We start from the raw sequence: 27,403 nt of genomic DNA on the forward strand, positions 1-27,403 counted from the left end.
AGCCACTCAGGCACCCCTATTTCTGCTCTGATCTTTATTATTTCCTTCCTTCTGTTGGTTTTAGGTTTTGTTTGTTGTTCTTTTTCTACTTCTTTAGGCGTAAGGTCAGGTTGTTTATTTGAAATTTTTCTAGCTTCTTGAGATAGGCTTATATTGCTATAAACTTCCCTCTCAGAAGTGCTTTTGCTGCATCCCAAAGGTTTTAGACTATTGTGTTTTTCATTTTCATTTGTTTCCATGTACTTTTTAATTTCTTCTTTATTTTCCTAGTTCACCCATTGATTGTTTAATTGCATATTATTTAGCCTTCATGTATTTTTGTTCTTTCCAGACTTTTTTTTTTGTACTTGACTTCTGGTTTCATAGCATCGTGGTCAAAAAACATGCATGCTAGGACTTTGATCTTTTTTGAATTTATTGAGCTGGTTTTATGGGAGAACGTTCCATCTGCACTTGAAAAGAATGTATATTTTGCTGCTTTAGGATGGAATGGTTTATATATCTGTTAAATTTGTGTATTGCAATGTGTAATTCAAAAAGTTTTTGTTTCCCTGTTGATTTTCTGTTTAAATAATTTGTCCATTGATGTAAGTGGGCTGTTAAAGTCCCCTTGTATTATTACTGACCAGTTCCTTTAATTTAGTTACTAAATGTTTTATGTATTTGGGTGTTTCTATGGTGGGTGCATAAATATTTATAATTATTATATCTTCTTGTTGGAATGTTGTCTTTATTATTATATAGTGTCGTTCTTTGATTCTTGTTACGGTCTTTGTTTTAAGTCTATTTTGTCTGATGTAACAATTGCTGCTCCAGTTTGCTTTTGACATCCATTTGCATGATATTTCTCCATTCCTTCACTTTCAATCTGCAGGTGTCTTTAGGTCTAAAATGAATCTCCTATAGGCAGCATATTGATGGAGCTTGTTTTTAATCCATTCTGTCACTCTGTGTCTTTAGATTGCAGCATTTAGTTCCTTTACATTCAGAGTAGTTATTGATAGGTTATATGTATTTATTACCATTTTTAAAAAAGATTTTATTTATTTATTCATGAGAGACCAGAGAGAGAGAGGCAGAGACACAGGCAGAGGGAGAAGCAGACTCCACACAGGGAGTCCGATGAAGGACTCAATCCTGGGTCTCCAGGATCAGGCCCTGGGCCGAAGGTGGTGCTAAACTGCTGAGCCACCTAGGCTGCCCTGAAGATTTTTTTTCTTATTTTTTCTTGTTTTTCTATCTTTCATGCTTTGTTGATTTTATTTAATGATACATCTGGATTTCTTTCTCTTATTATTTGCATGTTTATTAGTGGTTTTTAATACATGGTTACCATTATGTTTGTATATAATGTCTTCTACATATAGCAGTCTATATTAAGTTGATGGTCGCTTAAGTTTGAACTTAGCCTTTTCTCCTCTCCTCCTCATGTTTTTAGTATATGCTATTATATTTTGTAGCCTTTTTTTTGGTGAGTTGCTTGAATAATTTTTTGATAGAAATATTCATTTTTACTGCTTTTGTGTTTCCTACTTTTATAGTGTCACTTTTGGTCTGTCCTTTCCATTTGGAGTCTGCTGTAGTATGTCTTGCAGGGCTGGTTTAGTGGTCATGAACTCCTTTAGTTTTTGTTTGTCTGGGAAGTTCTTTATCTCTCCTTTTATTCTGAATGGTAGCCTTGCCAGATAAAGTATTTCTTGGCTGCAGTGCAGATATTTTCCCATTCAGCTCATTGACTATATCCTGCCACTCTCTTTTGGCTTGCCAAGTTTCTGTTGAGAAATCTCCTGCTAGCCTAATGGGTTTTCTCTTGTAATTTACTGATTTCTTTTGTCTTGCTGCTTTAAAATTTTTTTCTTTATCATTGTGTTTTGCTGACTTAATTACAATATGTCATGGTGTAGATCTGCTTTTGCTGATTTTGATGAGAGTTTTCTGTGCTCCTGGAACTGGATATCTTTTTCCTTCCCCAGATTAGGGAAGTTTTCAGTTATTATTTCTTGAAATAAATGTTCTGTCCCCTTTTCCTCTCTTCTTCTGGGACTCCTATAATATGAATCTTATTATATTTGATGGAGTCACTGAGTCCCCTAAGTCTATTCTTATTTTGTGTAATTCTTTTTTCTGTCTTTTGTCCAGATTGATTACTTTCCATTACTCTATCTACTATGTCACTAATTCATTCCTCTGCTTCTTCCTTCCTACTATTCATTTCTTCATTTCATTTATTCAGCTCTTTATGTCTGCTATGTTATTCCTTATCTTTGTGTTAAGTGTCTCACTCAAGTCTCCTACTCTTTTCTCAAGTCTGGTGAGTATCCTTATGATCATTGCTTTAAATTCCTTATCAGCCATATTACTTATATCTGTTTACTTAGATTTCTGGCTGTGGCATTGTCTTTTTCTTTCATTTGGGATATTTTTCTGTTTCCTCATTTTGTCTGCCTCTCTGTTTATGTTTCTCTGTGTTGAGAAAGTCAGCTATGTGTTCCATTCTTGAAGTAGCGACTTTATAAAAAAGAAGTCCTGTAGCATCATGCAATGCAATGTCCCTTGCTCTCCAGAACCTGACACTTTAGGAGAATATCCTATGTGTGTTGCCAACGCTCTGGTATTGTGTGTGATTCACTTTTCCTTTCAGTGAGGTTGTTTACACTGTCTCTCTGCCTATTGTGGGATCTACTTGCTCTGTGTGCTGTCAGTAGGACCCAGAGAGGCCAGGTCTGAGGCAATGTGCCCACCATGGAACTTGGGAACAGGAGAGCAGTGTTAGCAAAATATGCCAGATCCCTCAAATCACTGGCAGCTGTGGCCTGCACACTGCGGGTGGCTAGGGGTGTGAGGCTCGGTAAGTTCATGATGTTGGCTGGGTGTAGCTGAGCCTGATACACCATAGTAGCTGGGGGTATGCACTGCTGGGCTCTGCATGGTAGCTGAGCAGGGCGCACTGAGGCAACTGTGCCCTGGGGCAGCTGGGCAGGGTGTGCAATTTTAATAAAATTTGTACTAAGCACAGGGGCTGATGCTAGTAGGCTTGGAGTGTGGGAGTCCTTAGGAGAACTCCTGAACCAGGCACACTGCTAGCAGGTGAAGTAGCAAATGTGTGTGTAGCCCCACCTCCTGCAGGTGGCTGTGTGTTTATGTTGGGTTGTGGTGGAAGAAAATGGCATCTGCCAGCTTCCCTCATTTTTAGAGAAGTCTTTCAACACACTCCAAAAGCAGTATGTACAGATGTGTCTCCCGTTTGCCCCTGGTGTTGTATAAACCGCTGCTTTTATTTTGCTTCCTCATGCAGGTGGCTGTCTCTTTAAGGTCAGTGACCCAGCTGTCACTGTCCCTTGCCACTCACCCACTGCTGACTCAGGAGACGTTTAAAGCTCCAGGTCTCACTGGTTTTACAAACTCCTGGAATTCAGCCCATCTGGTTTTCAAAGCCAAACATTATGGAGTTTAGTCTTCTCCAGGAGAGCTCCCTGGTGTGAGGGAGTGTTTCTCTGCCCTCTCCATGCATGCATCTCCCTCCCATCCCCTGGGCAGTCTCCCTCTGCCTTTCTGACCTTTCTGACACAACTTCTCTATATTTAGTTGTGGAGTTTGTTCTGAATGTGGATGATACTTCAGTGTAAATGTGGAATGGGGTGAGCTCAGGGTCTTCCTATGCTGTCATCTTCCCCAGTACTTTTCCTCCTTTTTTAACCCACAAATAAGACAGGATTTTTTTTTATACTTCATTGTTTAGGTTTATCTACATGATTACCTTTATTATTTATATTTATATTAATTAAATATAAAATATTTATATTATTTATTGTTTCTTACTTACCATTATATTTAGCATGTCAGACCAGTAGGGTAATTTTATTTCTTGAACTACATATGAAAATCCCTAAATGTGAAAATCAGTGTTTTTCAGCATCCTGAAAAAAAATATTTCTGTCATTATCTCTTCAAATGCTTTTTGCCTTTCCTTCTTCTCCTTTCACTCAATTTCAGCCTTTGCCTCTTCTTTTTCATACTTGCCATCACTGTCTCTCATTGCTACATCCCAGGTCTTCTTTTTCCCTCTGATTTCTCTTTTAGATTATTGGTTCTCCTTTTATTGAATTACCAATTTTAATTGTTATATTTTTCATCTTTCGAATGTCTACTTATTATTTTCCAAATCAGCTTGGTCAATTTTGATAATTTTTTATTTCTTTTCATCCATTTATCTAAGCATATAGAAATCAAAACTCTTATTTTATGTTCTGTATATCTTAATTATAATATTGCAGTCTTTGAGGCTCTGAATATATAGTTTGTTGTTTCTTCTGACTCATTGATTGTTTTTTTCTTACGTTTAATGATATTTCTGATTTTGAGCTCATTTTTTTTTGATTCTTTTATTGTAAGAATTCCTTGAAACCTGAGTTCAAATTGCTTTCTTTTCAAAATGACTGATCACTTCTTTTACCAGGTGCTTTAGAGCACTACCAACCTAAGACAACTTTATTCTAAACTTTTGCCTTTCATTTTTTGGGGGGAGGTGGGACTGGGGAGGAGGAGTGTTCTGGAGCCCAGAGGTACCCAGGGCCAAGATCATGACAGACAGGGGGTCTCATAGTATCTCCTTTTTTTCTCTCTATTGGGAAATGATTTAATGCTAGTTTATACTCTAAGGATATTGCATTTCTAGTACTCAGGTTTTTTGAGGCATACTCTCAACTCTGACATTCTTTTGTTCTCTGGCTCCAGTGTTTGTCTTCCAACTGCAGGGCATGTAACTCATTAAGACCCAGTCTCTAAATTGTTAAGGTTGTCAGGAATTGCTATGCTATCCTCAAGGTAAATAGAGGCTCCCGATCTAATACAATAGTAAATTCAACATTTCTTGTCATATTTGACCAGAAAGGAAATCTATTAATTTCCCATCCATTTAATCATGCAATTAAAATATCTTACTTTTTGTTTTTAGAATTTATTATTGTTTTATGCTGCCATTTGTTATTATGAACATATTCAAAGAAACAAAGGCCCTATTGTGTCTTTTATAAATAGATTTCAATCCTCAGAGGGGCTTACATTGGGATGTAAACTTCTCTATCCTGCTCCCTTCTTGTCATCAGTCTTTTTATTATCTACTATGTTATACTTAAATTCCTACATATAAAAGAATAATTCATATAGTTTTTATTTCCCTTAGAGGTTTAAGAAACTTTGTCTAGTGATTGGATAATGAATGACCTGTGTTTTGCTGGGTCACCTTCTCTAGTATTCCTTAATCTGAAAGTTGAACAGCTTTTTGAAGCCATGGCCACTATAGAGTGGCCAGCATTATCTTTGAGATCACTCCATTTTTCTCAAGAGGTGAAGAAAATACCACATTTAAGAATATCTTCCAAAATGGAAGCTTCTATCTCCATGAGGAGATTTTGGGATTCTGTGGGTTTCCTGGGACTATTACAATTTCCCATGGATGATTCTATGGCTTGAAAACCCTCCTGTGGTTTGTGTGTGTTTGGGAAAGCTCTAAAATTTAATAATGCAAAGATATTGACTTGTGAAAAATCCCAGAATGATGTGTATGGTGCCTGCTAGTTCTACATGAGTACAAGCTTATTGCCATTTTTCTCTTTAAACCACTTTTTATACAAGAAACAGGAGCAATATAAGAAAGGCAGCTCACTGCTATTTCACAGAAGGTGCTAGTGACATGACTGACTTCTGCTGGGGAAACACAAGTGTTAATAGTCAAGCCTGGCAGAGAAAGATTTTCAGTTTATTTCACATGTTTTAATGTGTAATTGTAATTTTATATGTGTATGCTATTAATGATTTTCTCTTCACAGTTACCTACTTTTAAACAAACCTTTCATTTTACCTTTAATGATGTGTTTATATATACATCTGGTAGGGTCACAAAGCTGTTTAAAACTATGAAAATTCTTTGCTACTTAGAAAATAACCCTTTAACCACATTTGGGGTAAGTAATATGCCAGTTATAGATTATTTTGTTATAGCAAACATATTCTACAATTTCACACTAATACTAGTAATATAGAAATATGTCTTAGATTTAATATCCAAAGTGAAAGGCTTTCTTCCATATTTCATCTGTGGTTAATCAAGAATTTAATCATTATACAATGAGAGAAATTAGCAACATTGTCAAAAGAAAAAAAATCCAGATGAGATATGGGAAGAAGAGGATAATTGATGGATTAGACAGTTACTTATAAAAAGAAGCTGGAAGTGTAATAATGTGTAAATTATCAGAAGTAAGCTTGGTACCAGTTAAACTGTGGGATTTGGGAAATACGTGGGCAAAGGAGTCTGAACAGTGGTTTGGAATAAATAGCACATAGGTTTTAAAAATTTTTGAAAGCTTTAATATGAGGGTTTAATAAATGACTTACATCTTACATCATGTATTTAGAATGTGTCACTCCAAATGCATTGCCATCAAGTGACTACGAGCTTGAAATAGTTTAAAGAAGCAGGTAATATGTGTGGAAAGAGGGAAGATTTTGAGAGAGGATGGAGTTGAAACATTAAGGCAGAATGGACTTGAAATTTGAATATATAAATATGTAGGAAACTAAGATTTATAAAAAAAAACCTCACAGGACTACGTAAATAAAAGTACTGCTTGTTTATGTTACAAAAAGAGACCACCTTCCCCTTAGCCCCCCAAAAGTCCAAGATAAAAACCAGTTTCTGATTATGTTAAATAGGAAAAGAGAGACACAATGGAGGTTGTGAAGTCAATGAAGTTGTGAGAAAGTAACTGGAAAAAGCATCAAAGACTATCTTAGTAACAAAAATCCTCAAGAATGTTTGTCTGAGACTGTTTTACTTAGCAGCCTTCACATTTGACACCCTTCATCATGGAGAACATTCCAATTCAGTTAGTCTGGCCAAGAAGGAAGCAGTTAAAAAAATATTAAGTTGGCAATCATAAATACTAGTATCACACATGGACAGTGTGTTCTAAGCCAAGCACATTATTTTGTGCTAAAGTATGGAATATATTGGTTAAAGTTAATTTTTGTAGTTATTAGTATTTTTGTAGCCATGAATATATGTCATGGAACATCTTGAGGGCAACATTTAAAATATATAGATGCTGCTTCAGTTTTATTATCACCTATATGTTGCATGTAAATTTTTTAAAGTACAGTATTATTCTTGAGGATGATTGTTTACTTTGAAAATGAAGAAATCATCAGAAAATTTTAAAAGTAAGAAATAGTTACTTAGATGTTACAAACTAATCCTCAAGGTTATTGTGGCACTCTAACATAACTATTGAAGAAAAGTTAACCTTCGATCTTAAAAAGAGTGGCATAAAATACAAATTAATATATGTAAGTTAGATTGCATATGAGAGAACAGTATGAGACAGAATGAACTTAACTTTAAAAGAAAGATGGGCAGCCCAGATGGCTCAGCGGTTTAGCGCTGCCTTCAGCCCAGAGCGTCATCCTGGAGACCCGCAATCGAGTCCCACGTTGGGCTCCTTGTATGGAGCCTGCTAGCCTGCTTCTCCCTCTGCCTGTGTCTCTGTCTCTGTCTGTCTCTCTCTCTCTCTCTGTGTGTCTCTATGAATAAATAAATACAATCTTTTAAAAAATAAAAAAATAAGAGTTGTAATTTTTTAAAATACTTAAAAATAATCATTCTTATGTCCTAATACTAAGTATTTTTGCAGTATAAACACAAGTTTCTTCCACATTTCATCTTTACATTTATCCTTTATGTATTTTGAGATTTCGTATAAGAGACTTCTTTTGCTTCAGTTTTCAAATAGTGGTTAAACACATATTTGAAACTTAAAAAAAAAACTAAACTAAAATAAGAATTTTCTTTGTGGTATCATAAGCATACCATATGACAATAACCAAAATGTTTCCTCTCCCTGACTTCTTATAGAGTCTGAGGGAGAAGACAAAACCAATAATCCAAAATCCATTAGCTTTTTACGCATTTATCAAGATTACCTTAAATTCCTCTTATCTGAGACATTTTTTTTCAAAAGCTGTTTTGTGCAAAATAATCATCATGGCAGATTATAAAGTAGATATGCAATTCATCAACGCCTCTGGGTCTAAGTTTCACCTTTGGATCACCCTGAATGACCAGAGAGGGAATGACCCAATTATTCTGAGGTCTTGTAGAATTCTCTTCCTGAGTTGTTCTTTTATTGTTGACCAATATTGAGGGATAGTAAATAAAATCCACATTAAACACTTTGGTGTAGTTGTTGAGGGGATGCTGTTGAAGCTGACCATCAAAATATATGAGGCTTCTTTTGAAGGACTCATAGAAGAAATTTTCACAAGAAGTAAGTTTGCTTCTCTTACAGACATTATGAATGTTAGAACTACTGTGTTTTCTTCATTGCTTTGTGTATTACTTTCCCAGTCCTGCCATAATAAAATACCATAGACTGGGTAGCTTATACAACGGAAATTAATTTTTTCACAATTCTGGAGGCTGGAAGTCTAAGATCAAGATGCTGGCAGAGTTGGTTTCTCCTGAGTCCTCCCTCCTTGGTTTATAGATGGCTGCTTCTTGGTTGTCTTCACATGGCCTTTTGTCTGTGCACACATGACCCCGGCACCTCTTCCTCTTATAAGGCCACAAATTCTATTGGATTAGGGCTTCACCTTAGGACCTCATTTAACCATAAGACTTTATTTCCAAATGTAGTCATGCTGGGGATGAGGGCTTCAAAATATGAATTTTAGAGGAACACATTTCAGTCCATAACATTCTGAATTTTATTTTTAAAGATTTAATTAATTAATTAATCTGTTTGTTTATTTATTTATTTATTTATTTATTTATTTATTTATTTATTTATGAGAGACACAGAGAGGCAGAGACACAAGCAGAGGGAGAAGCAGCCTCCCTGCGGGGAGCCTGATGTGGAACTCAATCTCAGGATCCCGGGATCACCTGAGCCAAAGGCAGACACTCAACCACTGAACCACCCAGGTGCCCCAGTCCATAACATTTTGATAGCTAGGAATTTGAGAACCAAATCTGTGTGACACATCAAGTAATATAAGAAAATATTTGACATTATTTTTCTATCCATATTTTACCTTTAATCTGATTTTCTAATTTTCCTTTTTCATATATATTGCATTTTTTTTACACTACCTTGAACCTTTTTTTTATTTTTTTTTTATTTTTATTTTTTTTTATTTATGATAGGCACACAGTGAGAGAGAGAGAGGCAGAGACACAGGCAGAGGGAGAAGCAGGCTCCATGCACCGGGAGCCCGACGTGGGATTCGATCCCGGGTCTCCAGGATCGCGCCCTGGGCCAAAGGCAGGCGCCAAACCACTGCGCCACCCAGGGATCCCTACCTTGAACCTTTTTTATAAGACAGAGGACAGATAAGTAAATCTATAAATTCTCATCTGTAGCAGATTTGTATAGATATTTGCTCATTGAAACGATCAGTAGGAATTGTGTTCCTGGGTGCCAAAAGATGCTGGAGGGAGTTCAATAATCACACTCCTCAGAGTATTGTCTTACAGGAAACTACTTAGGCTGCAAAGTAAACCAGAAATTTATTTGGGGTCTTTAGGAATTTCAATCCAAGAGACATGGATTTAGGAGAAATCTAAGAAATGCTCCAAGGAGGAAGGACAAGGACAAAGTACACAAAGGCAAAACTGCAAGCTTATGTAAGTTGTTTTGCAAGAACTCTGACTTGGTGTAGGTAAAAACAATTAATGTTGGTTGATTTAGGATAAGTTACTATACCAGGTGCTAAGTTGGAGTTCAGTGATGTGAACCTCACTCTGAGAACTGCAACAGGATGTAGCCGTTTGTGCTTGGGACAGTGTAGCAGTTTATGTTCCATACAGGTGTGGTCATGCATTTCTCCAGGGATCTCCTTGCTCCAAACGTCTTAGGGCCCTTGACATTCCTGACTCCATTTTGGATGTTTTTGTTCATGGTATACTTACAAATTTACATCAGTGTTTAGGTTTGTAATATATATTAGAATGGAATGGTTCTCTCTCTTTTTGATAATGAAATTGAAATTTTACAGATAATGAAGTTGTTTTCCTACCTATGTCAATCCTTCTTTCTCTTATTCTAGAAAACAGTAATGAAGAAAGAGCAACAGCCTATCAAACCAGAACCAAAGCCAGGAACCAGGTATATCTCTTTTTTTTCTCCAGGCATACATTTTATATGATAGCAGAAAAAGTATAAATTAATGTGCTTACTTGGGGTTACCTTGACCGAAGTATCTAGGTTTAAAGAAATGTATGTTGTTAAAAGCTCACGTTTTTAACATATCTTTCTCAGTGTTTCCATTTAATCCGACTAAGGCAAGGAGAAAAAAATTCTTTTTTTTTTTTTTGAGTTATTAGTGATCATTCAGTAGACCAGGCTGGTGCTTACTATGTAGTAGGTGGGAAAAGTAGTGTAACAATGCTGTATAATGTTTCAAAGGTTTTGTGTATTAGAAACAGTATACTACAATTTACTGTAATAAAAGTATGCCTTTCAATGACTCTGTGAGGGATTCTTCAGATTGCTTTGTTACTATATGCAGCATATTTGTTGACAAACTTTTGTGGAAAACTTGATTTTATGAGGTAGATTGGACAGCGAGATGGAAAGAAGGGATTGTGGAAAGTGAAGTAACAGTGAAGTTCTTAGAAGGACAGGTTTCACACTTGTGTTTTCTTATTCACTGGTAATACATTCATTCATTAATCCACCACATATTATTTTAGTAGTGATAGTTTATTCACTTAAAAACAAACATTAAGCACTTGCTATTTTAGGTGCTAAGAACAGAGTGCACACAATAGACTCCTTACATGTATGGAACTTTTAAAGTTTAGGCAGATTGCAGTTCACCATAGTGAGAGTCAGAAATTGGAATTTAAGTCCTACCAAGTGATAAGGATTTAGTGAGCATCTGTCTTCCAAGGAATTCTTAGAAGGCCAATACCTAAGGAGTGAAGACTAATCACAGAACTAAGGGATTCACCTTAGTACTAACGATAAAACAAATTGATTTGCCTAAACAAAAGCATAAAACCAAGCCTTGACAAATTAAAGATGATAAGCCAGTAATTCAACCACAACCTAGAATAAAAAACTCAACATTCCTTTGAAGACAATAACAGAATCCAGAATCTCTACAATGTACAATGTTTATATACAATAAATACAATACTAGACATGAAGAAATAGTAAAATCTGGCTTGCATCAAAGAAAAAGATATCCCAGATGTTGGAATTAACAGTCGAGGGCTTTAAAACAGCTATTACAAATGTTCAAAGACCTAAAGGAAAATAAGTTCATAATAACAGAGAATGCCAGTGTCGAAATAGAAACTATAAAAAATAATCAAATAAAAATTTTGGAACTGAGAAATAGAGTATCTGATATGAAAATGTCATTGACGGGTTGAGTAGCATATTGGGAAAGGCTCTAGATCAGATGGGTAAACTCGTAGAACTATACAGACTCATCTGAAGCAAAGTAACATGTAATTAGAATAAAAATGAACAAAACCTGACTGACCTATAATTTAATATCAAGCAGACTACCATATATGAGTTTGAGTCTCAGGAGGATAAGAGAAATAAGAAGAGGCAGAAAAAAATAGTTGAAGAAATAATGGCTGAATTTTTCCTAAATATAGTGAAGAGCATCTTTACATATCCAAGATCATCACATCCAAGCAAGATAAGTTCAAGAAGAACCTTATGTAAGCACAGCATAGTCAGAGTTGAGAATTAAAGGGAAAGAACAAACTTTGGAAATAACCAGAAGGGAAAAAATACACATTATTCAGAGGGTTACAGTTCTCAGAATTATGGATGTCTTCTCATCAGAAATGATGGACAGAAGGTAATGAAATTATGTATTTAAAGAGCAGAAAGAAAAAATATCAACTGATAATTTTGTATCTAATGAAACTATCTCACACCATGGAGGATGAAAAAAATTTTCAGTTAAAGAACTGAGATTTTATTGCCACCTGATCTGTACTTTACTTCATAAAATGTTAAAGGAAGTTCTTCATGCTGAAAGGAAATGATACCTGATGAGAATCTGAATCTACAAGAAGCAATAAGGAAGACTGAATATAGAGAATATATATTGATCAACACAAAAATATATTTTAAAAAAAATTTCTTTAAAACTGACCATTTAAGGCAAAATTATAACATTATTATGTTACTTATAAGTTACATAGATGCAAATATGTGTGACAATAATAGTGAAAGAAATAGTTATTCTCTTGCCAGTTTCTTTCATTTTATGTGTAGCAGTATTAATTCTAAGTAGAGTGTGGTAAGTTAAGAAAGCATATTACATTTCCCAGAGCAACCACTAATACAAAAAGGCAAGCCTAAAAGGCAGTACAAAAACTAAAATGGAATAGCAAAAACTATTGGGTTAACCCACAAGAAGACAGTAAAGAGGAACATATTGAGTGAATAAAAAAATAAATAGAAAATGGTAGACCTAAATCCAACTGTAGCCACATTTATATTAAATATTCAGAATAAATAATATCCTTAAATGTAAAAGCTTGTCAGGCTGGATGAAAAAGCAAGAACCAACTCTCTACTCTCTATAAAATATGAACATAAAGACATTAATTGGAAATAAAAGGATAGAAAAAGATAAACAATGGAAAAAAGCTAGCAGAAGAGTGCTAGAGTGGCTGTATTAAAATCAAAGTAGGCTTCAAGAACTATTTCTAGAGATAAAGAGGACAGACACTTCATAATTGTAAAAGAGTCAATTAATCAGAATTAGATAATAACCCTAAATGTACATAGCTTAGTAATAGACATTCTAAATAAATACAGCAAAAATTGACAGGATTAAATAGTAAAATGGATGATAACTCTGTAATTATGGCTGGAAAAATTTCCCATGCCTCTTTTAGTAATAGGAAAATCAGTAAAAAGAATAAATAGTGATATCACAGATTTGAACAAGCCCCTGAACTAATTTGACCTAATTGACCTTTATAGAAGGCTACATTCAACAGGTGTATAAAATACATTCATTTTAAATGCACATACAGCATTCATTATAGAGATAAGAAAGCAATGAAATAAATAGCAGAGAAACAATATAGCAAGTTAACAAAGCCAAAAATTGGTTCTTTGAAAAGATTAATAAAATTTGTAAGGTCCTAACAAAACTGGTTAAGAAAAAGAAGAGATAAAACACAAATTTCAGTATTAAAAAAGTGAAAGAGTTGTGAATAACTTCATGCCGACTACGTGCAACTAAGATGAAGTGGACAAAGTCTTTGAAAAAGACAGCATACTAAACTGACGCAAGAATAAATAGAAAATTTGGATAACCCATGTCTATTAAAGAAATGGAATTTGTTATCAAAAACGTTTCCACAGAAAAATTTGCTTTAAGGAAGTCTTTTTTTTTTTTTTTTACAACTATTTAATGTTGTTGAAACCAGCTGATCTTATGTAAGTGTTTTTCCTGTAAATATTCTTTACCTGGTTAGTTTTGGGAGTCTTTTTTTCCTCATAGGTGTCACTAAATTAAAATCTGGTCCAGCCCTTTCAATGACTAAAAAATGATACGATCTGAAAGATAAGTGTTTATTATAGTTATTTTACTGGAGCCAGCCAGCTAATCTGAATGCTAAACATTTTCCTGTACAGTCTACCATCTGTTGCAGGCATAAAGAGCTATGGCAAAGTTTTGCAGGGATATCTAGCTAATTCTTGCAGGGATATCTTAAACATTTTAGTGAATGGTGGCTAAAGGGAAGTTTAGAGGTCTTTTGAATTAATTCTTTTAACTTCCAGTTGAGAAAACAGATTCAAAAAGATTAAGTGACTTCTTCAAGGTCGTAAAAGTAAAAAAAGAAAACAGAACTGCTAACGAGGATCCAGCTCTTATTTCTCATGCTGCTTTATGCAGTTTGTATCTTAAATGTTAACAACCTTTCTGATCATTAGGTTGTAGAAGTAGACTGAAACCTTACTTAAAGAGTTAGCAAATCTTCGAGTGGCTGTAGTGATTAAAAAGTATCACTAGGGGATTCCTGGGTGGCGCAGCGGTTTAGCGCCTGCCTTTGGGCCAGGGCGCGATCCTGGAGACTCGGGATCGAATCCCACGTTGGGCTCCCGGTGCATGGAGCTTGCTTCTTCCTCTGCCTGTGTCTCTGCCTCTCTCTCTCTCTTTCTCTGTGACTATCATAAAAAAAAAAAGTATCACTAGGACAGAATTCCAGGAAGAGGGAAAACAATGTGAAAATAAAGCAAAGTGGGGAACCATATAAAGCTGTCACATAGAGACACACTTCATTGACTATATCTATATAAACAATGTTTATATTTTCTTGTTTACTTGAAATCTTGTACCACTTCTATCATAGAAATTCCATGAAACTTTAAAATCCAAATGTTGGGACCCTATAAGCTTGGCTTGAAGGATTTTTTCTTGTTAGGAATTTCCCATATATTTTCAGTTAGAGGTTTCTTTAGAGTCTGCATGAAGCAGAGTGTACTATAACCTTCCATCAGTCATTGGGCAACTTTAATAAAGTACTCACCAATTTCTGAAGTACTTTTGCATTTCAAGGGTAAAAATATGTCACACATATATTATTACCGCTAAGCTACAGTAAATACAAAAGAGTTAGTTTTCCCCCCTCTCTTCTTAGTTATAGAAAAAAAAAAAGAAAATGATGGAATTCATTCACACATACCCACAAGCTTTGCAGGAACCCTCTACATTTAGCAAATAGGACTGGTTTATGCAGCCACTGAGCAGGATTTTTTAAGGAGACAGTCCCTTGTCTGTTAAATGGTGGGGCTAGGAAGTTAAGTAAACTAAAAATAATGCTGCTGCTGCACTTGATTTGGAGTCAAGGCAAATTTGTACACCCACTCCTCTTCTTGGGAGGGAGTAGAACCTGTTGCCTTAGATAGATAAATGGTGGTCGATAAAGCAAAGTCATGATTATTTCTGTCCTAATCTTCAATGATAATAAGTGTAAAAGATAAGTTTTCAAATTTCTATTTTTTTTGGGCCTTATCTCCCTGTTTTTTTCAACTGTGAAGATCTCAAAATTCAGAAAGAGAAGAAAATGGCATGGTAGTAGTGCTTAGGTACATTTGCCTATACAAATATGTGTACAGATATATAGAAGACTTGTCATTAGGATTACTACTAAATGAGGAGCTGTAATCTTCAAATCCAGGACATTTAGGTTGAATTTAGTAGGTTGTAGACTCCAAAAAGAGGCTATTTGCTTTTATTTTTGGATTCTTTAATATATATATATATATATTTGTGTATTTTTATGAGATGTGATCTTATTGCCTTGATTTTCTAATTCTTCTGTAAATATTCATTTTATTCATATAGTTTTCATAGATGAACATTTATAAAATTGAGTTTTGAATGGTTTGTTTCTTCAATATTTTAATTTAAATAATAAATTTTCAAATTGTTAAAATTCTCTAAGTTTCAGATAGTTAGAAACCCATAAGATTAAACTGTGGTTGAGCACCTGGGTGGCTCAGTCAAGCGTCTGCCTTTGGCTTAGTTCATGATCTCAGGTCCTGGGATCGAGTCCCACATTGGGCTCCCTGCTGAGTGGGGAGTCTGCTTCTTCCTCTGACCCTTCCCCCTGCTCAAACTTTCTCTCTCTCTCTCTCTATCTCTCTCTCTCACACAAACACACTGTGTCTCTCAAATAAATACCATCTTAAAATAATAAAATAAAATAAAATAAAATAAAATAAAATAAAATAAAATAAAAAACTAGAGTTGAGAAAGCCTGAAACCATTATTAAAGGAAGGTTGAGTTAATCATTTCAATGAAAGCCAAGCAATCTCATTTCAGTTAGAATTGTCAAAGGAATATTTTTGTGAGTTTAATTGTTTTTTAAAGTAAAGTACCTAATATAAGATTTTCAAACCAGAAATAAAGACAAATAGATGTAACTCTTAATTTTTAGTTTACAAAATGTAATTTGTACAAGAATTGTGTATATGTGTTTATTTTTTACCTCAAAAATGTAAAGATTACATGATATTTTGCAGTGAAGTGAGATCTTGTCTTTTACTGCGTCATCTTTTTGAAAATCTCTTCATTAACTTCTTTATGCTTAATCTTTTTTCTCTTATTTTTATAGGATATCTTTAAAGTATCAAATGCAGTTTATATTGTTCAGTAAAGGGAAATATTGCTTCAGTGTACATGAATCCATTCTCAATATCTAAGTGAAATTTGTGAGCCAGGAGCTAAATTGATTGTAATCTATTGTACTATTATGATGACAGTGTACCTTTATTTTCTGTAAGATCTTTATATATATAAATAGTCTTCTTTGAGATCTACTTGAATTTGTTTAGTACCTCTAAACATATGGCAAATTTCTTATTTTTCCTTCAGATAACCTATTATATTCCATGAATAAGACACTTATTTTCTTTTGATGTCTTTCTGCAGTGAGCTGTTAATCTCTTCCAGATTCATAAGACCTCAGTGATAAATTTTCCTTTTGTTGTGTTTCTAAAGCACATAATTGTTTTTTCAAAATGATGGACTGATTTGCAAGTATAGAACAGAACAGTTGATGGATCTGTAATTCATAGAGGAAAAACATTCTATTGTTGATTCATAATACTAACGTTCTTGTAATAAGTTCAGAGGTTAGTCATCAGCGTTTCACCTTCTTAGTAATCGTTTCAATTCTGGATGACAAGATGTTATTTGAATATACCATTTATGAAAAAGTGTACCATTTTGGAACCCCTAAGTTCCTTATGTTTTTTTTTTAATTCTTTAGTATTTTAAGTGTGCAGATAGTTCATGTAAATATGTAGATGTGGAATAATTACATACTTCTTCCTTACTATTTTGTAGCATACTGGAACTAAAAGGAGAGTAGTAACAGGATATGAGTAATATGTTACTAAAACATAAAATCACACTATTCTAAATTTTCTCTTTTTTTGATATAATGGAATATAGTGCATTTATTGCCATATATGTATGAAATTCATATTTCAGAGTCTGGAAATTTAGGTGGGTACTTGAAAGCTTCCTTTATAACTCTGAAATTACCATTTTTTCCTGGAAGGGGTCAAGCCCTATTATTTTATCTCAACCCAAGTGTACAGTTTACCAGGATGCCTGGGTGGCTCAGTGGTTGAGCATCTGCCTTAGGCTCTGGTCGTGATCCCAGGATCTGGGATCAAGTCCCACATCAGGATCCTGCGAGGAGCCTGCTTCTCCCTCTGCTGTGTCTATGCTTCTCTCTCTGTTTGCGTCTTTCATGAATAAATAAATAAATTTTTAAAAAAAGTTTACAGTTTACTGCCTGATGCCTTTGATCTCTTCAGAAATTTCGTTACCTAATAATGTAACTTTATCTTGTTTATGGTTAGATATCTTCCATGAACAGTTTTTTTCTGGGTCAGTACTCAGTCTAAGGATTTATGAAAATAAATTTATGGGGAATAATATTTCTCCAATGATACTTCCACTTTTGTGTCCTTTCTTTGGAGAATAATAGAATCTCAAAGATTAAGGAACCTTAGAGATTTTCTACTGAAACCTTCTATCCAAAGGGTGCATCTTTATAGCATGATGCCCACAAAGACTTTACCCAAAAACTCCAGGGATTCATAATGCCTGTCTTCAAGTGGCATTTCATTTAATTCTCAGAACTGCTCTGACTTTCAGACAGTTCTCTGTGTGAAGCTCATTACCCATCTAGCTTGAGCTGGTACCCATTGGTTCTAATTTGTCTTCATGAAGCCACCACCCTAATTAACAGTCTTCTCTTTTTAGATTAAGCCCTTCATTATAATGTTTTTGCAACATCTTCATTGGAATGATAATTCAACCTAGTTTAAGCAAACTGATGCTTCAATCAGTATGCTCACATAAGAGGAGATTCCAAGAAGATAGAGGATGGTGGGCATCTATTCTTTGTTTAACATCTCAGGCTCAACTGGTCCAACAGATTCAAGTACAGTTGGCCCCATATTGGAACAATGTGGGTTTGGACTGCAAGGGTCCACTTATAGGAGGATTTTTTACAGTATAGTGTATAGTCTATTTTCTCTTCCTTATGATTTTCTTAGTAACATTTTCTTTTTTCCAGCTTACTTCATTATAAGACACATATAACATACAAAATATGTGTTAATTGATTGTGGATATTATCAGTAAGGCTTCTAGTCAATAGTAGGTTATTAGTAGTTAAGTTTTTTTGGGAGTCAAAATTATATGCAATTTTTTTATTGTTCAGGGGGTCAGTGCCTCTAACCCCCATGTTGTTCAGAGGTCAAATATAATGTCTTTAAGATGGATTCTCTTTTCATTTATTTAAGGTCTCTGCTTGCTCCTGCTTGGCTTTAATATCTCCTACTACAGATTTTCTCCCCATGGTAGAAAAAAGTGGTTGACTTCTAGCTGTTTGCAATTATTACTTCCTCTCTCACCAAAAGGAACAGCCTCTTATTACATATGCACACCCACTAACCACCTCCTTCCCCTGGAATTATTCCGGCAGACCTTCTAGAATGAGTAACATGATCAGCCCTAGGCAAATCATGTAGGAGTCACATGAGTGGACTGATAGACGTGCAGTTCTACAAAAGAGAGGAGGAATAAAACAGAGGAAAGGAACAGGTGCCCACCACACTCCAAAGTATCCCTTCTACAGTATGTTGCTTAGGAAAAACACAATATTTTAGATGGGATTTTATCTATACAATGTAGAGTGGGACCAAACTGTCAATGCTGGGGACCAACGGACGAAGCCCATTATTATGTCAGTTCTGATGGGCAGTTTCTAAAAGGCAATATGCAGATTTATTTAAAACTGAAAAATAAACAAAACCCTAAATAAGCAAACTCTGAGACCTCAGATGTTCTAATGTGTCTGCATTTTGTTCTCCTTTCATCTCTCCTTTTTTCTCTTTCTCTACCCCTCTTTTCCTCCCTATATATATTGCCAAGCACATAGGGAAAAATTGTTGCTCTCAGGGAATTCAGAGTATAGCGGGTGATACACCCAGAGATAATTACAGAGTAACGTAATTGCAGTGATGGAGGAAAGGTACCTAAGCATCTTCATAGGTCTGAGAAGAATTATTTGCACAGTCATATATATTAACTAATTGCAGAGCTTTGCAAGTAAAGCTATCACATTCCAACATTGGATTTAGTTCCTTGCCACGTTTACCTAAGATAATTAGCTCACATATTACCTTTTCAAGAATCCCACACCTACCATGATACACGTTTAAAATTGTGTCTTCCATCCCTGCTAGCACTCCCGAACTGCTTTCCTGATTTATTTATTTATTTTATCATAACACATATGCCTTCTAACATATCCTGTGGTTAAGTTGCTTACTGTGATTACTGTTTGTCTTTCCCACTAGAATACAGGCCCAATGCGGACAGGGAGTTTTCTATGTTTTATTACTAGTGTATCCTCAGTGCTAGAAAAGTATCATACACTGAATGAATGAATGAATGAATATTTGTTCAATGCATTACATTTTTAATCTTTCCTGTCTTCTAATGAATTTTCTTCCCTTTATAGTCATGTGTAGCTTCTATTTCAAGCTTTATACTGCTTACTGGTATCTTTTCCTGGAATATCCCATAGCCATTTATTAAAACTGAAATCTTTATGTATTCTTTCCAAATCTTCTCTCCTATAGTCTCTCTCCCTATCTATCTATAGTAATGATACTATCTATCCTTTCACCCAAAACCAAATCACTCCCTGGCATAGCAATCTGGTAAAAACAAAACAATAATAATAATAAAATTAAAATGAATGAAAGAAGGGAAATAAATTCCAGATGGCGTGACACTCTTTTTATGCACATTCTGGCTCTTGACACCATTATTACTTTAATTACATACCATCCAGTTGATAACTGATAAGATTTGGTCCATACTTACTTACTAGTCCAAACTTCATAACTCTTATACTCTTTTCTCCTTGAAAGTGAAGACATTTACCATTCTCCAGAATTCTCACATCACATTCATTGTCCAGTTTCTCGAAGACAGTAGATCTATAGATTAATCTGGAAAGTTATTTGCCTGAGCCCAGAAAAATTTAACTAAGAACAGCTTCAGTTTTGTTTATGAGATCTTTTCTTGGTTTGTGCTTCTGTTCTCTCCTATGAGTATTTAGTCTGATGGCCATTCTTCTTGAGCGGCATAAAATCAGTACAGCCTGAGTTACCGCAGTTCCAGTAAACTCCAAGTGATGCCAATGCTGCTGGTCCTCAGACCACATTTTGTGTAGCAAGCTGGGGGGCATATCTGACTATATCCAGTGTTCCCCTTGATTCCCAGCTCAGTTGGTTTCTGGGATGACATAGTTGCTCTCTGCTACTGTCATCAAGTTAATGGAGAGAGCTATGGTAAATCACCTTGATGGTATTCCAGTGCCAAATTTGTACTGTGAAGAAATCTGAGAAAAATAGCTACCAGAGAACTGTATGTCTTAGGAAATGCTACTGTCTCCAAACTCACACACCTTGAAGTCAAATACTATCATGTAGCTGCACGTTCAGTATTCCAGGCCTGCCTTCCTCAGGATCGTTCCTTAGTGGTGCAAGAAGAGGATAAAGGTAGTTAAGTCTAGGTCAAATAATTGCCTCAGTTATCAATTTCTTTTCCCTGATATCATTTTGTGGTGCTAGGTTTGCTCTTTGTGCTGATCCTCCACCTACCTTAGGTTTCCTGGCTAATGACTATTTCCCTGGCTTTTAGAATACCTGCTTTACTCTGAATCTTCAAGAACTGTTGATCCCTTGCTTATGACTATTGCCAAGAATTTTGAACCTTCTTCTTAGTTGTTAATTGTGGACCTTTGGTGTCTTCCTTTTATTACTTATTCTCCTGTGTAAGAATTCTACTCAAGAACATTGTACACCCAAGCAGGAGCAAGACTGGCAGTAGACCATTGGCAGCCTAGATCCTGAATGTCCAGAATCCAGCATCGGTGACAGTCACCAAAGATCATTAGATCAGTACCATCTGTTTTTTCCAATCTTGCCCACTTGGATGGAAAAACACCACACCACTAGGCAGGTCAAAGAAGATGCAGAGTAACCAAATTCTGATAGCTGGATTCTCTGGTAAAACAGAGTTAGAGCACATTGGCTTAAGCTACAAGCTGAACTGGGGACTTCTGCTTTCTTCCCTGGAGTAGAGATGGCTAAGATCCTAGAAAAGTCTTGAGTTTACGTTGTGTCTCATATGCATAGGATATTCCTAATTCCACCAGTGTCTGCTGAGGCATGCAGCAGTGAGTAAGGAAGAAACAGACTACACAGAATCAGTACCTGTGAAGCAGGATGGCTGGGCCTGATTAAAGGGGAAGACTCTGTGAAGGTGTGATTCCTACATAGAATCAGAATGAAAATGTCCAAGGAGCAACAAGCAGAATAATAGGAGGAAAAAAACACACAGAAACTCTCATCTCTAAATCACAGTAATCATGCCCATGAGCAAAATGGGGATGAATGAATGTTTCAAGCATGGAAAATCAGATTTTCAATTGCTTTTCCATGCTAGAACTCACAGAGGGAGAGTAAGGAGGCAGAGTATAGGGAGAGGACTATAAAGTACCATCTCTCTTCTCCTCTGGATTATGCAGAAGACTGTCCACAGTTCCTGCTTTTCTAATAGAATTGGACCTGCCACAGTCTGCCATCACTCTGTGTGCCTGCATGAAAGTCTCCAAATTCCTGTCAATGATATATTAAGTGGTTGGGACTGAAATATTGAGAATAATATCAGAAACTGTTTTTAGAGTCACCTGAATTCTCTTCTAGGGACAAGGAATCTGTGAACAGGCACCAGCCTTCATTGCCTGCCCTTTTTGTACAGAGATGAGGGAGCCAGATGGCAAAGAGTAGAGCCAACTCTCTTCCCTGACTGCCTGAAGCTCGGGTTGGGAGCAGAGGGCTGCCCCCAAGAGGAATAAGCAAATTACTGTATTGGGAGGAAGAGTAGACAATTCATGTTCCCTGTTTCATAGATAAGCTCATGAAAAATTGACAACTCTGGTCACCATGCCACAGAAAAATCAGCTCCTATTACACCTTTGGCATGAACATCCTAGTCATTTCAGTCATCTTCAGGGTAATTTTTCCCAGTGCCCTACAGATAAAACATGTAGGCACAATAAAAAGGAGTTTTCAATGTTTGTATTAAAGAGAAGTCCCTGAAAGTGTATCATAGATTACCTTGACCATAAAATAGAATCAATTAAATTTGAACAAAAATAGCATTTCCTTTCTACTATGTAAAATGACAATTTCATTTTAATTCACAATGAATTGTGCTCCTCCAAAATTTTTATATGTGAAAGAATAATTGTGTTTTTTGAACTGAGTTTGGAATTTAGATATTTCTAAATTGTTTTGAGGAAAAGCTGTTGATAAATTGAAACCAATTAGCAGCAGCAGTAATAACACAACCCATCTTTCTATAGATATGACATAATAGGCTGGGAGAATTTCTTTAGGGGAAAAATCAGTTGTGAGGGGGCCAGGGAGAGAAAATCCTCTCAGGATTTTGAAATCCTATACTTGAAATCCTATATCACTTGCATTTTTGGATAGGTACTAGTTAGAGAACTTCAGGTAGTAAACTGTTTAAAGCAAATACCCCGAGAGGCTTTCAATAGAATATCAACCTCTACTCTTTTGTATGATCTAGTTAAAGACATTGCTGTGGAATTGGGAGCAGCCAAAAGTACGAGGCCACATGGTTTTTCAGGGGTTGGGCTGGTTGACATCATGAGGAATGATTACAAGGTATAAAAGGAGTGTATACGGAAAAGGAGGAAATGCATTTCATTCAGATATTGAAACTAGACATTTTGCCTGAATTAAAATGGTGTTATCTTCCACTTTAGGAGACTGTATCTTATTTCTAAAAGTCCTAGGACCCTTCTCTGATTCTTGATGTGTACAGGTTTTGTTGGCATAAAGTACTAAACCCTTGGGAAGGCTCAGAAATGGAGTGTTAAATAGTATATGGGCTATATTATTCGGGGAAATGTAGTATATCCCTGTTCTTAAAAATCTTTCTTTCTTTCTTTCTTTTTTAAAAAAAAACTCCATGCTGAACTTAATGTATTGTTTTCAAACTGAACAGACCTCATATAGGGGATTAAAGTAGGCTGCAAACTTATTTTGCTCATTATCCATGTTGCTTTCAAATCTGGCATTCAAAGCATGAGGGCATCACATGTTTCTACTTCAAGGCTGCACATACAGGAAACGAAAGCCCCCAACACAGCTTGGTAGCAGTGGATCCAAATCAGGGCAAATTGTGAAAATTATAACGAAATTGCAAAGCATTTGGACAAAGAGGCATGCTAGTCTAATCGGGAAAACAGTGATATTTACTTTTCCATAATGTAGGTTGGAAGAGGAATTGGGGGAGGGAGGCATCACAAATCTCTTTTAATATATTTCTGAACTTGGCAACCTCAACTGGTTTTGTCACATATTTGCAGCTTAAAAAGTATTTGGCTTTTACAACAGCCAAAATAAGTATCCTTTAATCACTTTCAACCTATGAACAGATGGGCAAGCAGTGCTTTTATAAATGGAGCATACAAAATACTTCAATATCAGCCAAAACTAATTAGTAGCAATATCTGAACCAAACTCTAAAACTGATTTAGTGTTTAATATATATTACCCTATAAGCGTTAACAGTTGAAAGGAAATTCCCTGTTCAAATGTTTGCCAAGCTCAGTGTCTAATGTTCAGACATGATTAACTTACTAATTAACTTATGTATCTTTTCTCACATGTAATCTTGCTTAGTGATTTATTCTCTCAATGAAAACAATTTGATTTCATATCTCGATCATAGATTTGTCAAACTTTAAGTGAAAAAGTCAAGTTCAGCTATACAGCAAGCACTGGTCTTTCTCTCAAGCTTTCTTAGGGTGACTTTAGTAGGAGGTGGCCTGAGGACCAAGGAGGTGGTCTCTTCAGTGGTGGAAACTGGTTTTATATCTAGCTTCTTATGACTCACATTTTTATCTTCATTAAGATTTTTTAGAGGAGTTTTATAAAGTCTCTGTAGTGGTTAAGAATCTGTAAACATGAGAATTATCTCCCTATCAGAATTGTGGTAAGACATTGTAAAAGAAAATAAATTTTAAAATAACACTTAGAGGGTAAGCAAAAGATAATTCCTACTGGCTGGTTCTCTCATCCAAGGTTACTTAACCTCCATATATTTGATAGTCACAACGCATTTCCTCCATCTCAGTGTATGTGGTATGGCTGTATTGTTTCAGTACTGCTGAAACAAACGAAAGAAGATAAACCTAAAGCCAGTCACCCAAATCATCCTAACCATTTGGGGGTTGGGGATTTCAAAGGCCAAACCTTCTGAAGTCATGATGATTTTGTTTTCTTTTGATTTTATCACATAAAAGGCAAGAAGGGCTTTGAATTCTGACTATGCTAATTATAGCTTCATGACCTTTGGCAGTCACCTAATTTCTTTTGCATCAATGTATAAAATCAGAATAGTAACATATATCCAATAATAATATTATTATTTTTTAAAAGATTTTATTTATTTATTCGCGAGAGACACAGAGAGAGAGGCAGAGACACAGGCAGAGGGAGACGCAGGCTCCATGCAGGGAGCCCGATGTGGGACTCAATCCCGGGTATCCAGGATCACGCCCTGGGCTGAAGGCAGATGCTCAGCCGCTGAGTAACCCAGGCGTCCCAACCAATAAAATTATTTTGAGGATTAAAGGAGAAAATATATCTGAAACAAATATTTCATAAAAAATTGCAGCTACTATTGCTATTAATGGATTTAATTATTGTTTCTTCTATGTTGTACAATGCACATCAGTCTATTTCAGAAAGTCTGAACAAAACAGAAAACAAGAAACAAATAGAGTTGACTATTGTACAACATAGGGGTTAGGAGTGCTGACCCTCCACACAATAAAAAATTTGGATATAACTTTTGACTCCCCCAAAACTTAACTACTGTTGACTAGAAGCCTTACTGGTAATATAAAGTCAACTGACACACATTTTGTATGTTATATCTATTATATACCATATCTTACAATAAAGTCATCTAGAGAAAAGAAAATGTTAAGCAAATCATAAGGAAAATACATTTATAGAACTGTAAAGTATCAAAAAAATCCACATATAAGTGGACCTGCACAGTTCAAACCCATGTTGTTCAGTGGTCGACCATAAGCATTTTTCTTTAAACCTAAGGTTTCCTTTACAACCTAGCGTTTAATCATGGATTTTTATTTTACTAGAGGAGTTAATGAATCAGAATCTATGAGCACAGGCCCAAAGCAGGAGTTCCTTAAAAAATTTCTTAGATGCCACCCTTGATTTAGAACAACTGCACTAATACAATCACTAATAATATTTTGGCATGCTTCTTTTTGGACTTAATTTATATACGTCATTGAAAAATAATGTTGCAATCATATAATGCATATAATTTAATGTCTTCATTCTCCTAATATTTTTTGGAATTGTAAGCATTTTCTTAAGTTATTGCATAATCTTCATAAACATCATTTTTATGATCTCATAATTTATTGATTGGATATAACACAATTTACTCAGATATTTGTTTCTGGATTTCACCCATCATAAATGAAACTATGATTGATATTTTCATACACACAACTTTTCTCAATTTCTATTTCTTTTAGAGGTTAGTCTAGAGAGAATTGCAGCCATACTTTGTTTTGCTGTGCCTCATTTTATTGCACTTTGCCAATAGTAGCATTTTTTTTTTTCAAAATGAAGGTTGGTGGCAACTCTGCATTAAGTCTAGTAGTAACATTTTTCCAACAGCATTTACTCACTTTGTGTATCTTTGTCATATTTAGGTAATTTTCACAACATTTCAAACTTTTTCATAGTTATTATATTTGTTATGGTTCTGTGATCAGTGACTTTTATTGTTACTATTGTAATTGTTTTGGGGCATTACAAACCACACCCATTTAGGATGACAAGAATAATCCGTAAATATGTGTGTTCTGACTGCCTACCAACTGCCTGTTCCCCCATCTCTCTCCTCTCCTTAAGCCTCTCTATTCCCTGAGTCACAACAATACTGAAGTTGAGCCCATCAATAACCCTGCAATGGCCTCTAAGTGTCCAAGTGAGAGGAAGGGTCGCATATTCCTCACTTTAAGCCAAAAGTTAGAAATGATTAAGCTTAGTGAGGAAGGCATGTCGAAAGCCCAGATAAGCTGAAAGGTAGGGCTCTTGTGCCAAACAACCATGTTTTGAATGCAAAGAAAATTTTCTTGAAGGAAATTAAAAGTGCTACTTTGGCGAATACATGAATAAGGAAGTGAAACAGTCTAATTGCTGATATGGAGAAAGTTTGAGTGGTCTGGATAGAGGATCAAACCAGCCACAAGATTCTCTTAAACCAAAGTATAATCTAGCCAGGGCGAAGCCCTACGTCTCTTCAATTCTGTGAAGGCTGAGAGAAAGGTGAAGAATCTGCAGAAGAAAAGTTGGAAGCTACCAGAGGTTGGTTCATGAGGTTTAAGGAAAGAAGCTGTCTCTGTAACAGAGAAGTACAAGATAAAGTAGCACATGCTGATGGAGAAGCTGCAGCAAGTTATTCAGAAGATCCAGCTAAGATAACTCACGAAGGTGGCTACAATGAAGAACAAATTTTCATTGTAAATAAAACAGCCTTATACAGGAAAAAGTGCCATCGTGGACTTTCAGAGCTAGAGAGAAGTGAGTTCCTGACTTCAAAGCTTCAAAGGAGAGGCTGACTCTCTTGTTGGGGGTGAATCCAGTTAGTGACTTTAAGTTGAAGGCAATGCTCATTTACCATTCCCAAAATCTTTGGACCTTTAGGAGTGATGTTAAATCTACCCGCCTGTGCTCTATAAATGGAACAATAAATCTTGGATAACAGAACATCTGTTTACAACATGGTTTACTAAATATTTTAAGCCCACTGTCGAAACCTACTGCTTAGAAGGTTTTCTTTTCAAAGGTTCTTTTCAAAATATTACCGTTCACTGACAATGCACCTTGTCACCCAAGACCTCTGATGGAGGTGGACAAAGAGATTAATGCCATTTTCGTGACCGCTAATACAACATCTGTTCTGCAGCCCATGGGTCAAGGAGTAATTTAGACCCTCGAGTGTTATATTTAAGAATTACATGTGTGAGGCTGTCACTGTCACAGATAGTGATTCCTCTGGTGGACCTGGTCAAAGTCAACTGAAAACCTTCTTGTAAGGGTTCACTGCTCTAGGTGCCATGGACCACATTTGTGATTCATGGGAATAAGTCAAAATATTGACATAAACAGG

The 27,403-nt window shown here is 35.6% G+C and overlaps 1 protein-coding gene across 1 annotated transcript in view; it reads left to right on the plus strand.

The window, feature by feature from the left end:
* The window catches only part of IQCM (IQ motif containing M), a gene marked incomplete at its 5' end in the record, with an annotated part of 345,675 nt that overhangs the window by 118,604 nt on the left and 199,668 nt on the right, over positions 1-27,403 (plus strand). The window contains one exon of the mRNA XM_055336279.1: positions 10,105-10,163. Within this exon, the coding sequence (XP_055192254.1) occupies positions 10,105-10,163 (59 nt within the window). The remainder of the gene's footprint in view (positions 1-10,104; positions 10,164-27,403) is intronic.

This window comes from Nyctereutes procyonoides, unplaced genomic scaffold (assembly GCF_905146905.1).
Source record: "Nyctereutes procyonoides isolate TBG_1078 unplaced genomic scaffold, NYPRO_anot_genome, whole genome shotgun sequence".
Classification (NCBI taxonomy): domain Eukaryota; kingdom Metazoa; phylum Chordata; class Mammalia; order Carnivora; family Canidae; genus Nyctereutes; species Nyctereutes procyonoides.